At 40.4% G+C, this 15,070-nt stretch overlaps 1 protein-coding gene across 1 annotated transcript; it reads left to right on the top strand.

The window, feature by feature from the left end:
- The first annotated feature begins 9,806 nt into the window (after nucleotides 1–9,806).
- On the top strand, nucleotides 9,807–14,220 carry LOC139303684 (6-pyruvoyl tetrahydrobiopterin synthase-like). The gene is made up of 4 exons (XM_070927520.1): nucleotides 9,807–9,898; nucleotides 11,503–11,572; nucleotides 13,031–13,101; nucleotides 13,187–14,220. Exons 1-4 carry the CDS (start codon nucleotides 9,807–9,809, stop codon nucleotides 13,353–13,355), a joined length of 402 nt encoding a protein of 133 aa, XP_070783621.1. The 3' UTR covers nucleotides 13,356–14,220.
- The last annotated feature ends 850 nt before the right edge of the window (nucleotides 14,221–15,070 follow it).

Here is a 15,070-nt window from a genome sequence, read left to right as displayed (position 1 = left end):
GCACAGAGTGGACAAAAATACTTTTTATTCCAACTGTGTAAAAAGCACTAACAGAAAAGGACTGAGCAACAGGCCCCCCACTGTGTGGACTAAAAGACTGGCCGGGGAAACCGGACCCAGCCCACAGTGGAGGATTTTGTACAAACCTCCCCTAAAGAAACGGACTGCCGACCTCCAGTGGAGGATTTTACATGGTGCCGTCGCCTCCAATGCTTTTATTTCTGTTCTTAATCCTGCTGTTTTTAACAAGTGTCCATTCTGTGATCTCCGCGAGACTGTCTTCCATGTTTTTACTGAGTGTCAGAGACTCACAGAGTTCTTCACTCTTCTAACGTTGGTTTTTAGTCTCTTTGGTGTGAAGTTTTCTCAGAGTGTTTTTATTATGGGAGCTGGCTACAACAAGACAAACAGAGAGAAGTGGCAGCTCCTAAACTTCCTCTCAGGAGAAGCAAAGATGGCCATATATATAAGCAGGAAGAACCGGGTGGAGAACCGGGAGGGACAGGAGGCCAGGTCAGTCTGGCTCTGCAACATCAGGGCCAGACTGTGGCTCGAATACAGGTTTTTTAAACAAATTGGTGATTTGGACGCTTTTAGACAGCGCTGGTGCTACGGAGACATCATCTGTTCTGTTAATAATGATGAATTGCATTTTGCACAGGTTTTTACTGGATAACTTATTTTTAATTAGCACTTTATTGAGTTGTCTGTAAATATGTGAAGTATGTAAATAAAGTGTTTTTGTAAAAATCAAAAAAAAAAATATCTCTCTCTCTCTCTCCCTAAAACCCAACCGGTCAAAGCAGATGACCGCCCACCTAGAGTCTGGTTCTGCTCGAGGTTTCTGCCTCTTAAAAGGAAGTTTTTCCTTGCCACTGTCGCCAAAGTGCTTGCTCATGGTGGGAACTGTTGGGTCTCTGTAATAACATTATGAAGAGTCGGTCTAGACCTGCTCAATTTTGTAAAGTGTCATGAGATAACTTTGTTGTGATTTGGCGCTACATAAATAAAATTGAATTGAATTGAATTGAATTGAATGTGCACATCAGGACCAAAACCAAAACCTCCCGCCACAAAAACAGTTTCTTCCCCTCTGCAGTCAACCTGACAAACTCACACTGACACCCCCCCCCCCCCCCCCCCCCCCCCCAGAACACAAACACAAGTTATACGTTATATTAACGCACCCACCCCCTACTGGACACTTTATCTGGTCACTTTACTTTATTCTGGTTAAAACTGCACTGTTTGTTATCTGCACTGTTTGTTATTTATCTTGTTTTTATTTTTTATTTTTATTCTATTTTACTTTTTATATTCTACTTATTTGTTATCGAATCAATAGCACCTTCAGACCACAGCAAATTCCTTGTAATGTATGTCACTTGGCAATAAACAGTTTCTGATTCTGATTCTGATCTGATTCTGATTCTGACAAGGTTTTGTTCAAACACTGGTATACATATTGGGCTGCATGTGGATGATGTGTGGAAACCAGCTGAAATGTTCAGATAAAGAAATTGATCTCATGCAGGAGTTCTCAATAACTAATGTTTTGTTTTTTAGTGCTACAGAGGACTGAAGAATTCAGTTTCTTCTCAGTGTTGCCTTTACAGTAGTATCCTTCCTGGTGGTTGCCATTGTTATCTACCTGTTGTACAAGTTGTTCGACTGAAAGTTCATTAAAGTTAAGTCTGTGTTTATTTCAGGAATTCCAGTATTGTCAATACTCTGCTCTTTCAATGTATTATGTGTTGTCAAATTTTCAGGTAAGGTAAGGTGTCCTTGGTCTGATGCTGTTGTCCTCCCTGACCCTCACTGCAGAGCAGACCACAGTGGTACTGAGTGAGGTGATCCAGGAATCCTCTGTACCAGAAATCAAAGACATGGATAACACACTCAGTGCCAGAACCTCCCATCAGCCTCCTCCAGCTCCCCCTATGTTGATATTAGAGGTCATTATTTCTAGGGCAGTTTTCATCTCAAACCCAGACATTACTTTACATTTTATATCTTCCGAGTAAGGCAACCAGCTTCACCTTTTATCAGTGTGAGATCTGCATCCACTTCATCCAACTGTGGGTGCCTGTCCAGCTCTGCTTTTGGTGAGCCTCCTTTTAAGCAAGGAGGCTCCTTGCTTCAAATCACTTCCACCAAGCCTGTCTTGTCCAGCCGCCACAGTCGGGGACAGTGGGCGATGGGGTCCATCTCTAGTGGACATCTCTGAGGATCAGTCAGCTCAAACAGTTTCTCATCAAACCACCCAGTCAAAGCGTGATCATTCAGCATCACCAAATTGGTCATTGGTCTGTCAGTCCTTGTTTCCTGTACAGACAAGTTTATTAAATTTAGACTTGTAAGAAGTCATTGTACAACAACACACTGCACACACACACACTCATTTTGTTCACATGTGGACCTTCAGCTTGTTGTGAATAAAGCTCTGTAAAAGCACAACATGTACTGACGTCCAAACTATGCTTTTTAACTCTGAGACACTGAGGACCAAGATCTTGGCGTACAAACAAACATGCTAAGTTAAACAGGCTAATCTGTAAAATGAACAGTTAAACAACATCATCATTGGCCACACTTTCAGCCACAGACTGTACAGATGAACTTGTGTCACGGACAGCTGGAATAAATTGATCCTTGAGCTTCATTTTCAAAATCCTTTCTGTGTTGTGTTTATGCTCTATGTAATGACATCGGTCACACAGACCAGTCAGCTTGATTGTCGTCACTCACACTGTCATTTATTCCTTATAATTAAAACTTGATGCATGTTTTTAACTAAACTACAAATAAAAGCAAACAACCTACTATTTTAATGATGTATCAATAAAGGGCAAACACATGATAAATTAAACCACATTTTGAAGTGGTGTGTATTGCATCTGCTTTTTGCATTTACATGTGTAAAAATACAGAGGCAAGGGTTAAGCATGCTGCATGCAAGAGCCCTCTAGTGACTAAAAGCTGGTATTGCCAACATGAACGGTCATATGGAAAGCGCCACGAGTAAAATAATGCAATACATGACATTCCTAACATTCAAATAAACTATTCACAGCACGGGAAAAGGCAATTTTTAAGGACTATGCCAAATAAAATACTGTGCTTCCATTTGTTAAGGCAGCTGTACATTTTACTATACAAATGGCTACTCACCTTCATTGATGAACTCCAAATCGGTGAAACTTGGCTATAATTTAATGTACTTCTTGGTACTACTTGGTACCTGGTATTTCACCTTTAGTGACATGGTGACATCTTACAGAAACTGCGCACACAGTGGAGAAAACTCGTTATTTAACTTTCACAAGTAAAAAAAGTTAGAAACTAAATGTAAATATCCATACGAATAAAGACACAATATTCATAACTTCGGTCATATCTATAACTGAAACATTAACGGAATGATACTAGTTAGACTTCTACTTTGGAGAAAGGCGTTTTAAACCGCTTTACAACAACACTGAGGATTCATTCAAATTCGATCCCGACCGAACCTGTCGGCGTGTCTGGACATTTAAATACCCGAATCACAACAGAGCAGGAGGAGGGGGGGTGAAGTCAGGTGATGTTGTGGGCAACGCTGACAGTCACTCTACGTCCGCCACGGACCTGCAGCGTGCTCCGGCTCTTCTCAACATCGCTACAGGTAAAAGAGTTTAATGAAATGAATATATTCTCCTGTTTCACCCACCTGCGACCCGTCTTCAGAATGTATTTCTCATGACCCGACTAGCGGCGTTGAACTGCTTTGTTGGCGTTATGCAACTTCCACCGTGGAATATGCTAAGGAGCTCCATTAGTGAACCACAGTAACGCCGCTTGATTGTTCTGGACTTGTTTGAGTACGAACATAATTCAATTAAACTTTGCTCTTTCTGCTCCATACAGAATGTCGCTCACAAACCGCTTTACAGCTACGATACCAAATGTGGGTTATACTTCTCTGTATTCCAAAGTGATGACGCAAGTTCCTATATTATTCCAGATAGCGTTGATAGTTTCCAAATTAGTCCCAAACAAATGATCTCTCCCTCATATGTTAACGCAGCAGTTCTTTTTTGTATTTTAGGTTGGATGGACACCACAGATACACACTCACCAGTGACTTCACATGACGTAATGCGCGTACACATACTCACACACACTCTGCTTTGACAATACCTCTGTTTAATGTGACGGCATTTTTCTCCTTTTCAGAATCACAGAAAGGCTAAGGCATCACCTGCAATAATAATAATAATAATAATAATGCAAATTTGTATTGTGCCTTTCAAGGGACCCAATAATGCTTTACAAAAATGGAGACACATAAAAAAAAAATACAAAGCAGAAAATGAGACGAGGAATGTTGCTGTGGATTTTAGTTAGACATTAGACCACAGGCCTTGGTGAATGTTTTCACTTGTCTTAAAAATGTCCAGAGATGTGGCATTGCAATTCTGTTGAGGGTTGATGTGACAAATTTCATCAACAATGACATCGCTAACATTACAACTTGTTGCTGTACTCTTTCCCCACACGCCCCAGAAGACAACTGTCTCCATACTGTGCCATGTGCCATAACCGCACCGTCCAGGAGAAGAACCACAAAGTCACTGCAGGAAGACAAAGCAAAAGCAAGATGCCTGGAGGAGTCCTCAGAGGAGGAGGCATGGATACAGACACAACAGGCAGACACTGACAAACAGCGACAACAGATGGATGCGAGCAGAGGAAAGAGAGCAGCAGTGCAGAAGGACAGTAACAGGAGAAGCAGATGATGAACAACGACAACAGAAGGACAAGAGCAGAGGAGAGAGGACAGTAAACGGTCAGGGCAGTAAACGTAGAAGGAGCAAGGGCAAAAAGAAGGAAATAAAGAGGAGGAGGCAGCAAGAGGGCTCAAGTTCAGAAAGCGAAGAGGAAATACCTAGAAAAAGAACCCCCAAATCACCACAGGAACACAGCGCAAAAGCAGAAAGAACAAGTGCCAAGGTCAGAAAGACAAAAACTGTAACAAAACACAAGGAAGGTGACAAAAACATAACGGTGACAAGAAACAAGCCATACAACAATGATGACACAGATGAGATGGACAGCATGTCAGCAGCCCCGTGCCCACTGGCCCCGGATGCTGCCCCGCAGATACAGCCAAATCCCTTTTTGGTCTGCACCCCAGTGACGACGCAGAATAAAATCTGGTTCCATCAAAGAGTCCCTTGGCTAGAAAGCAGTGCAGTGAAAAGAGCAGTACTAAGCCCAGGATGGCTCGGAAATTATTTAGCCCTAGAAAGCTGAGAGTCAGAAAGCGGGCGGTGCAGGCGAAAGGCTTTGGCAGCACTTGAGATGGAGAGGGAAAGGCTTAACAGGAAACACGGGTTGCAGGGTGGAGGGACTGTTCCCATGAGTTCATTTTTTTCCTTTTAGAATGTATGCCACAAATTTGAAGTGAAATTGTTAATTTTATTTGGAAGGTTTCTGTCAGTTATATTCATTTGCTTTACATTTTTGAAAAAACTTTAATTTTGCCAATAGTATCTAAAGGAGGGGGGGGGCACACTTTTTTTGAAAAGAAATTACATAACAAGAAACTGGCCTTGTGGCTGTAAAAAAGAAGTCATAAAAATTTGTACAAATGTATATCTCTATAATGTATGTAAAACCAAACATTTTTATTAAAGTGTTTTACTTGGGATTTTATTTGTATAAACTGTATTTTTTTTTTTCCAGAATACAATATGTATACAGTATGTATATATGTATGTGTATGAAAAAGAGTGCAGAATTGAATTTGTGTTGAGTCATATATGTTATATAATATTTTTCTCCTTTATTATTGTAAGTAATGTAAGACTTCATTTTACAGATGTACTTTGTATTCCAAAAAAGGTATCTTTAATACTCTCATATTTCCTTAAACACAATATGACAAGCTCACTTATGATTGGTTGCCAATCAGCCAATGACCGAAGACCTTGGCTGGGCTATATATAAAGCTGCCCTGAGGTTTCCTCAGTATTAATGGCAAGCTGGTGGAGAGCACATATAAGTTTGAATTCCAATGACGATGCTTTGCACTGTGAGTGATTAATCCTTCCAGTCTTTGCATTGTAGTTACAAATATTAAATATAAATCACTAATGCTTCCAAGTTTAGCATCCAAAGAACTTAATATTCCACATATTGAATACAAACTGATATAGATTCCAAGAAACGTATCTATTGCCTGTGTGTGGCCTTTTCCATATTTCAAGGTGGTGTCTTTTGGATGGATTACATGGATTTCCCAGGAGCATCACAATCCACAAAGAAGGTTGTATCAACAACTGAGGAGAGTGTAAGTAGAAATATTTTTGTGGTTTCTCACTGTGAAATGAATTTTATGGTCAAGTGTGTGCAATATGAAGTGCTTGCTTAGTGTGTTGTTGATGCTTGCTTAGTCTTACAGTCTTAGTCTAGCATGTTTCAATTTGTGTATAGTTGCACATGTATACAATAGCACAAATGTATGTCGAGGTTTCTTCAGAGACAGAAGTGAAACAAGCCGAGTGTAACAAGGCCAAATCTGAGAAAATTGTTCCCAAAATGTAATTGTTCTTAATGATCCAGACGTTGAATCTTATATTCCACACAAGTCTATCCAGCTCTCTAATCGCTGTCACCTAGGGAATAAATGTTGTGGGTAAGACACTTTGGCACATGTAGTGGGACTAGGAAGAGAATATTATATCCCACCTTTTTTCTGGGTCTAATGCCACATAAACGGCTGGCAGAGGATGCATATTTTGCATCTATTTCATCAATTGTCAGATATATAACATTGGATGTTGAAACACAAAACATTTAGAAGTTGGAAACACTGACACACCAGATTTGGAAAGCTCTTGTTTTCTTTTTCTCTTTGCCTTTATGCAGACACTAACTAAACTGTAAAAAGCCACCAATGCCGAGATCCGCACAGCCAGACAACATCTCCTGGCTGTTCCTCATGTAAGACCAATTTTAATTTGATAATTTTTTTGTTTAAGTGTGCTGTATTTATTAGACTCATTGTGTAACTTGAAAACTAAAACTAATTTCTTTCCTTCTCAAGCCCCTTGATGATATGGCCCCACCTCCTCAAGCAGTTGAAGAAGGAAGGGCGCAGCAACCAGAAGCAGCTGTTGTTATACTGTTCAACAATATAGTCTGTCATTATGAGTGGCCATAATAACTGATTTGTTTTTTAGTGCTGCGGAAGATTTCGGAAGAATTTGGACCTTCTTCTCAGCGTTGCTTTTACAGTATTGTCCATCCTGATGTATGCCGTTGTCGTCTATGTGTTGTACGAGTTGATGAAAAGTTGCTGAAATGAATAAACGAAAGCCTCTATTGTTATATATGAGTATGAGTATATAAGTTCATTAAAGTTATTGTTCAAGCATTCTTTGTGTGTATTTCAGAATTCCTATATTGTCAGTTAAAATAAGAAATGGTGGTGTGAATAAGATTTTCTGCCATGTCAATACTGTTATAATGGTTGGTAATGGCTTTCAATAAATATATATTTAATGCCATCAGTATTAAAAGGTCAGGGTGGCAATCAACTCAGTCCACAACTGATAGTTTATATCATTTTTTATTTACATGTTGTATTCAGCCATAACTAGCTCATTCCAATTTAGTGATATTATGGGCTAAACAAAATCTAAGACAACAGGCACTTGACTAAAAATGTGTCATAACTGTCATGTAAGAAATATGCCACATTCCAAACGAATGATCTTTTACACTATCCCAAATTCCAAACAAAAAATGCAATCTGCAATTGAGTATTGTTAATTGCAATAATTCATGAAAAATTCCAAATGAGCGATCTTTTCCACTTTTTGAAATTCCAAGAAAACAATCTGCCAATGAATATTAATTGTTAAAAACAATTCATGACACATTCCAAAGGAGTGATCTTTTACACTGTCCCAAATTCCAGGAATACAATTTGCAATTGGGTTAGGGTTAGTTACAATGATTAATGAAAAATTCCAAGTGTGCAAATCTTTTACACTATTCCAAATTCCAGGATTACAATCTGAAAATGGCTTAATTTTTAATGACAACAATTCAAGAAACATTCCAAAGGAGTGATCTTTTACACTACCCTAAAACCCAGGAATACAATCTGCAATTGAATGTCAATTGTTAACAACAATTAATGAAAAATTCCAAAGGAGTGATCTTTTACATGATCCCAAATTCCAGGAATACAATCTGCAATAGGGTTAGGGTGAGTTACAATGATTCGTGAAAAATTCCAAGTGTGTAATCTTTTACACTATTCCAAATTTCAGGATTACAATCTGAAGACGACTTAATTTTTAATGACAACGATTCATGCAACATTCCAAAGCAGTGATCTTTTCCACTTTTCAAAATTCCAGAAATACAATCTGCAATTGAGAATTTATTATTTCGTGCTGCTAAAGCCTGAAGAATTTATATCTTCTCAGCAATGTTTTAACACTAGTGTCCTGGAATCCAATCTGCAATTGACTACTGTTTATTGCAATAATTAATAAAAAATTACAAAGGAGTGATATTTTTCACATCATATGGACCTGACCCCAACGTTGTTTCTCTTTATCGCTCTCTCTTAAACAGACACAATAACAATAATCTGCCATCGGGGTCAATGCCCACTGACGAGCCAGTTTCAATAAATATGAACACACCTCACATCTGACTCATTAGCGACAAATAATTGTAAATCATCATCATCATCATCATCACCATCCTTGGTAAATTACCCCCAGTGTCTTTACATATTTTCTGGTTTAGCACATGACAAGTGAACGACCACGGCCGCATGTTTCCTCATCGGATGGAGGAAGGACGGCACTGCTGGTGACTCTCAAATGACTGCCTCATGACTTGAGGCCTCAAGGTGTGGGCACACCCATCCTCAAATGGTCATCCATACCAGCTTCCATGCTTCCGTACTGTACTTTATTATGGTTTTACAAGAGAAACAGAAAATGATCTTGTAAAACGCATTATTCCATAGCTAAACTACCTGAGGAGAGGTATAAATCGTCATGTATGCTGATCTAAACAAATATGTATAACACTCACAAGGGCCATTTCTCTGCATCGACTTTCACTTTTGATACTTCAGGCACGTTCTGTCACTCACGCTTATGTACTTTTACTCAAGGAGCACTTTCAACTGGGGACTTATTGTGTATGTATGTGTGTGTGTGTGGGGGGGGGGGGGTTAACACAGTAGTAGTTCAGCTTTTACTGAAAGGAGGGATCTGAATGCTGTGCCAGCTCCTAACATTAAAATGCTGTTCATACTGCACGTCCACACATCAGCATGTGGCCAATATCACCGCTGATCCTGCAAATAATGTGGTGGACAAATCTGGTGCTTCTTGTCTTTTTGGAATCACTTGTGATACAAAGATAACTGAACGCTTTGCACTTGCAAATACTTCATGAGCAGGAAATGCATTGTAGTAATTAACACTAAAATAAAAGACCTTTCTGGCCTATACTCACTTTTAATGAAGAAGATTGGTGTATCTGGTTTGCTGTTACTTACTTTAAAGTTTAAAGTTTAAAGCCACTCAGCCTGAGGGCTTCTGAGACATGTGAGCTGTATTTACGCCCTGGTTTGAGCCAATGGGCGGGCAGCGTGAGTCACGGGGACTGGGGGAGGCTGGAGCTCCGGCGGACAGCCTATTTCATCCCTTCTCTTTCCGGGCTCTCATCGGCGGATTATTATAGTCCTCGTCCCCATCTCTCGGGTAAAAGGGCCGACGTTACTGACCATGGCAGGATCCTCGGCGAGCGGCAGCGCGGAGGAGCGTATCGGATACATCACCCGGGTGGAGAGCTTCAGCGCCAGCCACCGACTCCACAGGTAGTTACAGACCGTCGGGAGGTTGGCTTATACAGCCTCTACTTCCTAAACCTGGCTGCATTACAGATACAGGTGTACGCCGATGTAAACTAAGAGCACTGACAAGTTTGTAGGTTTTTTTAAATATTATATTAATATGTATCTTTAATATGCGCTGCAAAGACAAAAAGATAGAATATTCGACGGACACTCGCGCTGCCGAGCGGCGAGCGGAGGTCCTCGGCATGGAGAAGACAATGCATCCCAGCTACAGTGCGTACAAAGCGGCGTTAATGTCACCGGCAGCCATCTATGTTTACTACTGTACATATTAAATGAACTCAACCTGAGGCGTTAGCACCGGTCTCCGTGGGATTTGTAGTCCATTCGAATCCGCAGGTGCGAGTCATTGCCCGGCGCTGGTGCTGCCTTCAGGTGCTGCCGTAAAGAATGGCGTGGTATCCAATCGCGGCCCGTACAAAGGTGGCTGACCATACAGACAGAGGTAAAATGGAAGAGCAAATGAAGAGTTACACAAGAAGATATGAGGGAATAATTCGGCTATATTGCTAATTGCTGATTTTTTTTTGACCATTAGTCTTTAGAAACACAAATTCGTACTGCGCTGCCTGATCTTTAAGATATTATAGCATCCATCAATAAATACCTTTTAGCGTATTAAGTTTTGTTTTTAGGTTTACTATATTTACATATTGTTGTATTAATAAAGCTTCTAAAAAGTGTACAGAAAAAGTAGCAACATGGCAAACAAAAGTTACATAGGAAAAATGAACCAATAATTAGGCCATATGGCTAATATGCCAATTATATTAAATCTCTTTTTTTTATTATTATTCTGCTAAAACAGAAGCCACGAATTAGCAGGTATTTTCATTAGTGATTAATCTGCCATTATTTTCTGTCGATTAGTTGTCTGATCTATAAGCAAATTGTGACAAATACACCCGTCCAAAGTTACGCAAACAAATGTATTGTCTGACAGTCCAAAAAAACCCATAAGATATTCAGTTGACAATGATCGGATCCGATCAGCTGATTATCAAAATAATTACAGATGAATTTCCTGTTTATAAACGTTGTAGATTGATCGCAAAGTGTCTCATCTCTTACCCCTTTTTCTATGCCATTGTTGCAATTTACAACTTCCAGACTTTTGGCTTCTGAGCATATGAGGCGTACCTGAAGGCAGCACGTGTCAATAACCCCCCCTCTTGTTTGACTTGTTAAAATCATGGCTCACAAACATGACTGAAAACAAAAAGACAGGCTCAGTAGCTCATATTAAAAAAAAAAAAAAAAAGAATAAAGAATTTAGCAGTAGCATTCAGTATTTCCCCACCTTCATTTTATTTCTGGCAGAATGTCTGCAATTCATTTATTTGGGCTTTGCATTTAAATTTGATTTGACAAAAATATAACAGAGGACTTGAATCACGACTTCACATGAAACAAGGTCAGACTGAATAGAAAATGAGTCATGGCTCATCTTTTGACGTGATGCTTGCGCACAACGCGATCACGCACACACATAAAACACACTAGTGTGTGTGTGTGTGTGTGTGGGACACACATCAACAACAGCATGCTTGACCTTCACCTGTGCGTGTGCGTCCGCAGATTGATCGTCTCACTGGCATGGTCATGAACTTGACGGACTTGAAGAAGTGCATCGAGGTAAGATGGTCTCAACAAGCAAGGATCGCACACACACACACGCACACACAAAAAAACAAACAAAAAACACAGCCACTCTATAAAGACTGAAGATGTAACAAAGTATATGTAACCCATCACAGTATTTCCATTTTATGCTGCTTTACACCACTCCGCTACATGTCAGAGGCAAATATTGCACCTTTGACTGCCCCGCATTTATCTGATAACTTCAGATGATTCATAACAAATCATAACCGTCTGATAAACGATGATGCATTACTACATATTACTGTAATGAGTAATGAGTTGGAGTCAGCCCCACTTTTGCCAGCTGCAACATTAAAGTGACGTTGACTCACATAACACATCACCATTTATAATCCAGTAATATAATGTGCATTATTCTGAAATGGACCATTCTGCAAAACGTAGTACTAACATACATTTTGATGTGAATATAGAGTATTTTTTGCGCTGCGGTGTTGCTACTTTTTACTTAAGTCTTTTCATACAAATGATTATATTTCAAGTAGAATAATTACCAGTAGGAGCACTGCAGGTGTTCACGATTAATGATGATAAGACTTCTGATATGAGCTGAAGTACAGCTACAAGTACATCCTCACAATGCGTCTGTAAAACTAAAACGTAGCACCCTGTAACGTTGATATGGCGAACACGTTAGTTGCCTGTTTACACATCCAGACGCAGAGCAGCATTGACATTCATTTGACTTTCTTTTTTTTTTCTTTTTTTTTCGGGCGACCCAACAAATATATAAGTCCAATATTCCCAATTCTTTCAGCTCTGTTTTTGGTCTCCACCAACTCCTGAGAGGAATGGCTCTGGCTCTTAAAGCGGATAAATACTCCACTGTGTTCACCGGCTTGTTGCTAACCGTGTCTGTCTGGTATTTGGTGCTGGGTGGGTAGGGCTTTTTTGGGTGGAAACGGCCGCCAGCTGCGGTCTGAAACGAGGCGGATGAGCAGTGTGGGCCTTCAGAACAAAAACAATGAGCTAAAAGAAGCTAAAATGCTTCATGGAACATAGGGGAGCTGCAGACTCCGGGGATAACTGTCCCGTTATTCGTTTAAAAATATCGACGAGTGCAGCTTTAAAGGGAGATAGATTTAAGCATAGTGGTTTCCAAACCTAACCCTGTTTAGTTTTTCACCGAAATTCAAACGTGTGGCCTAGGTGTAAGCTGTACACGGACGACCTCCGGGAGAGATCAGCGCTAACAATGCCCGTTTGGAAGCTTTGTGTTTTGGTCTGAAAAGGGCCTCCTACTCTGTGCAAGCTCTTTTGATACAACACATTTCATCAGTTATGTCACTTATTTTCCTTCTCCTGTATCACGTCAGCACCAAGTAATCAAGTCCGATTCCTTGCACGCCTGCTGGACTTAAATGCTGAGAGTTATTCTTGCAGCTTTTTGTTGACCGACGACATTGATTGATTGGTTCCCTCCTGCAGGACGTCATCATGACTACGCTGGACCATAAAAACCTGGATAAGGACGTCCCGTACTTTGCCAACGTCGTCAGGTGAGTGTCCCCAAATCAGCGTCTACAGATCGCACTCGCCCACGCCCACGCCGAGTGATTCTCCCCTTTTTTCTCGGCCCATTAGCACGACTGAGAACGTGGCCGTCTACATCTGGGACAACATGGTGAAGGCACTCCCACCCAACCTGCTCTACGAGATCAAGATTCACGAGTCGGATAAGAACATCGTTGTGTTTACCGAGGAGAGTAGAAGGTCGACTTTGGTAGCCCTGGACATGTGCAAGTGCCATTAATTGCTGTTTATTTAACTTCACTGTTTGCCTACTTAGACGGATACAGGTTTATAAAGACTTGATATTGTTATACGTGCACTTTGTAGACCAAAGATTTTGTAGCGAACCCGGATGCTCGGAATTCTTGTAGAAGCTTGAAAACAGTATTTAGATCAGTGATTCCCAACCTTTGTATGACCCCTTCAAAACCCTTCAATTAACCCTAATTACGGTGCGCATTTGTCTACAGGTTGTGACCAGGTCGACCACAAGCGGTTTTCCTGTTTTGTTTTATTTTATTTGAATCATTTTCAAAGGCCTGAAGAAATTTTTTTGTTTGTTTTTTTGATTAAGGTTATTTGTTGCACATACGTTGTTTCTGCCTCATCTCGTGACCCCCTCAGATTTATTTAGCGTCCTCTTCAGGGGTCCCAATCCCCAGTTTGGGAAACCTTTTATTTAGACCTTCACAAGATGCTTAAACACTCTGAAACCCAAACAACTAATAAACCATTCATATATATGTGGGATCAAATATTACATGTACATACAGTGAATATAAGCGTAATGCTTTATCCCTACTATGGACAGTTGCACTCTTTCAACGTTGATTTACCGACCGAGTGTTTCAGAGTGTTTGTAGCCGTAGAGGAGAAGAGGAAGAATGATTCTACCCTGATCAACAAATGGCATCTCATCCCAGAATGAAGTCCATCGGAGCGGTGTGGCTGAATAGACGTTTCCTCTCGGACCACACCGCGAACAAGCCAAACGGTGACATCTAGTGGTGCAAAACCGCACATCTCTCCGCTCGTTGCATTTAAAACCTGATTGTGTCTCAAGTCTCGCTGGTGCTGTGATGAAATGTTTTAAATAAAAGCGAAAAGATGTGAAAGGAGTGAATTCATTATTTGTTCTACAAACGCGTTTGGTTCTGTTTTTGCATCGGATCATTTGCACGACCCATCCCTCATTCAGACACACTGAAAAGGAGTGCTCCTTCAAACAGTCACTTCCATAAAGTTGGGAGACTCACAAGCGACATATTCAAAAAAGTGAATCTCCCCCAGTATCTTGAACGACAGGTTCTCAGTGTTGGCTTTTGCCAGATTCGTCTGCCCAATGTTACGAATGTATTCACCCCTGACATGGTGTTGCAAGTGAAACGCGGTATCAAGTGTTAGTAATACTTGGAAACAGTTAACAAAAAGTGCTCTCCGAACATGGAAATGTGCACATCTACATTTCCATGAAAACTGGGCTCTGCTGGTGAAAATCACTTGATATGATCCAAAGTTTTGGAAACAACTGCTTTAATGTTCAGCCTTTAAGCCAACAAGGACCCGTGGTTTCACATCACATCACATATTCTTCACGTAATGGCAGATCCATTCTGCAAACCGTGCTCTGGTGTTTTAGACGTTTAATTGTATTTAATTGTGGTTTCCATTAATTTCATAAAATCTATTAGGAGGCTCTCGCATCTTGCTTGAATTGTGGAGCCCATCACAGTAAAGTCTGCTCTTATATTGCATTACCGCGCGCACACAACCGCAATGTAACACTCGCAAAAATAATTGTGTAATAACTGATTACACAAGTTTCCAAAGTCTGCATTTTCATGTTGAACAAAAATGAATGGAAACCAATGACGAGCTGAGAAGGTAGGAAAAACAACGGTCAGCAAAATGATTTGTAGTTAAACAGCTAAAACCTGCAACCACATTGGCATGGCC

Source organism: Enoplosus armatus, chromosome 20, assembly GCF_043641665.1.
Source record: "Enoplosus armatus isolate fEnoArm2 chromosome 20, fEnoArm2.hap1, whole genome shotgun sequence".
In the NCBI taxonomy this organism is placed as follows: domain Eukaryota; kingdom Metazoa; phylum Chordata; class Actinopteri; order Centrarchiformes; family Enoplosidae; genus Enoplosus; species Enoplosus armatus.
The sequence above is the reverse complement of the archived record's forward strand: the minus strand, read 5'-3'. Positions and strand labels throughout refer to the sequence as shown.

What these genes read in the sequence shown, in the direction of transcription:
- LOC139303684 (XM_070927520.1), top strand. Translation starts at nt 9,807, where the DNA reads ATGGCAGGATCCTCGGCGAGCGGCAGCGCGGAGGAGCGTATCGGATAC. An exon ending in ACTTGAAGAAGTGCATCGAG is followed by an intron (nt 11,573 to 13,030) that starts GTAAGATGGTCT and finishes TCCCTCCTGCAG; the next exon opens with GACGTCATCATGACTACGCT. An exon ending in TACTTTGCCAACGTCGTCAG is followed by an intron (nt 13,102 to 13,186) that starts GTGAGTGTCCCC and finishes TCGGCCCATTAG; the next exon opens with CACGACTGAGAACGTGGCCG.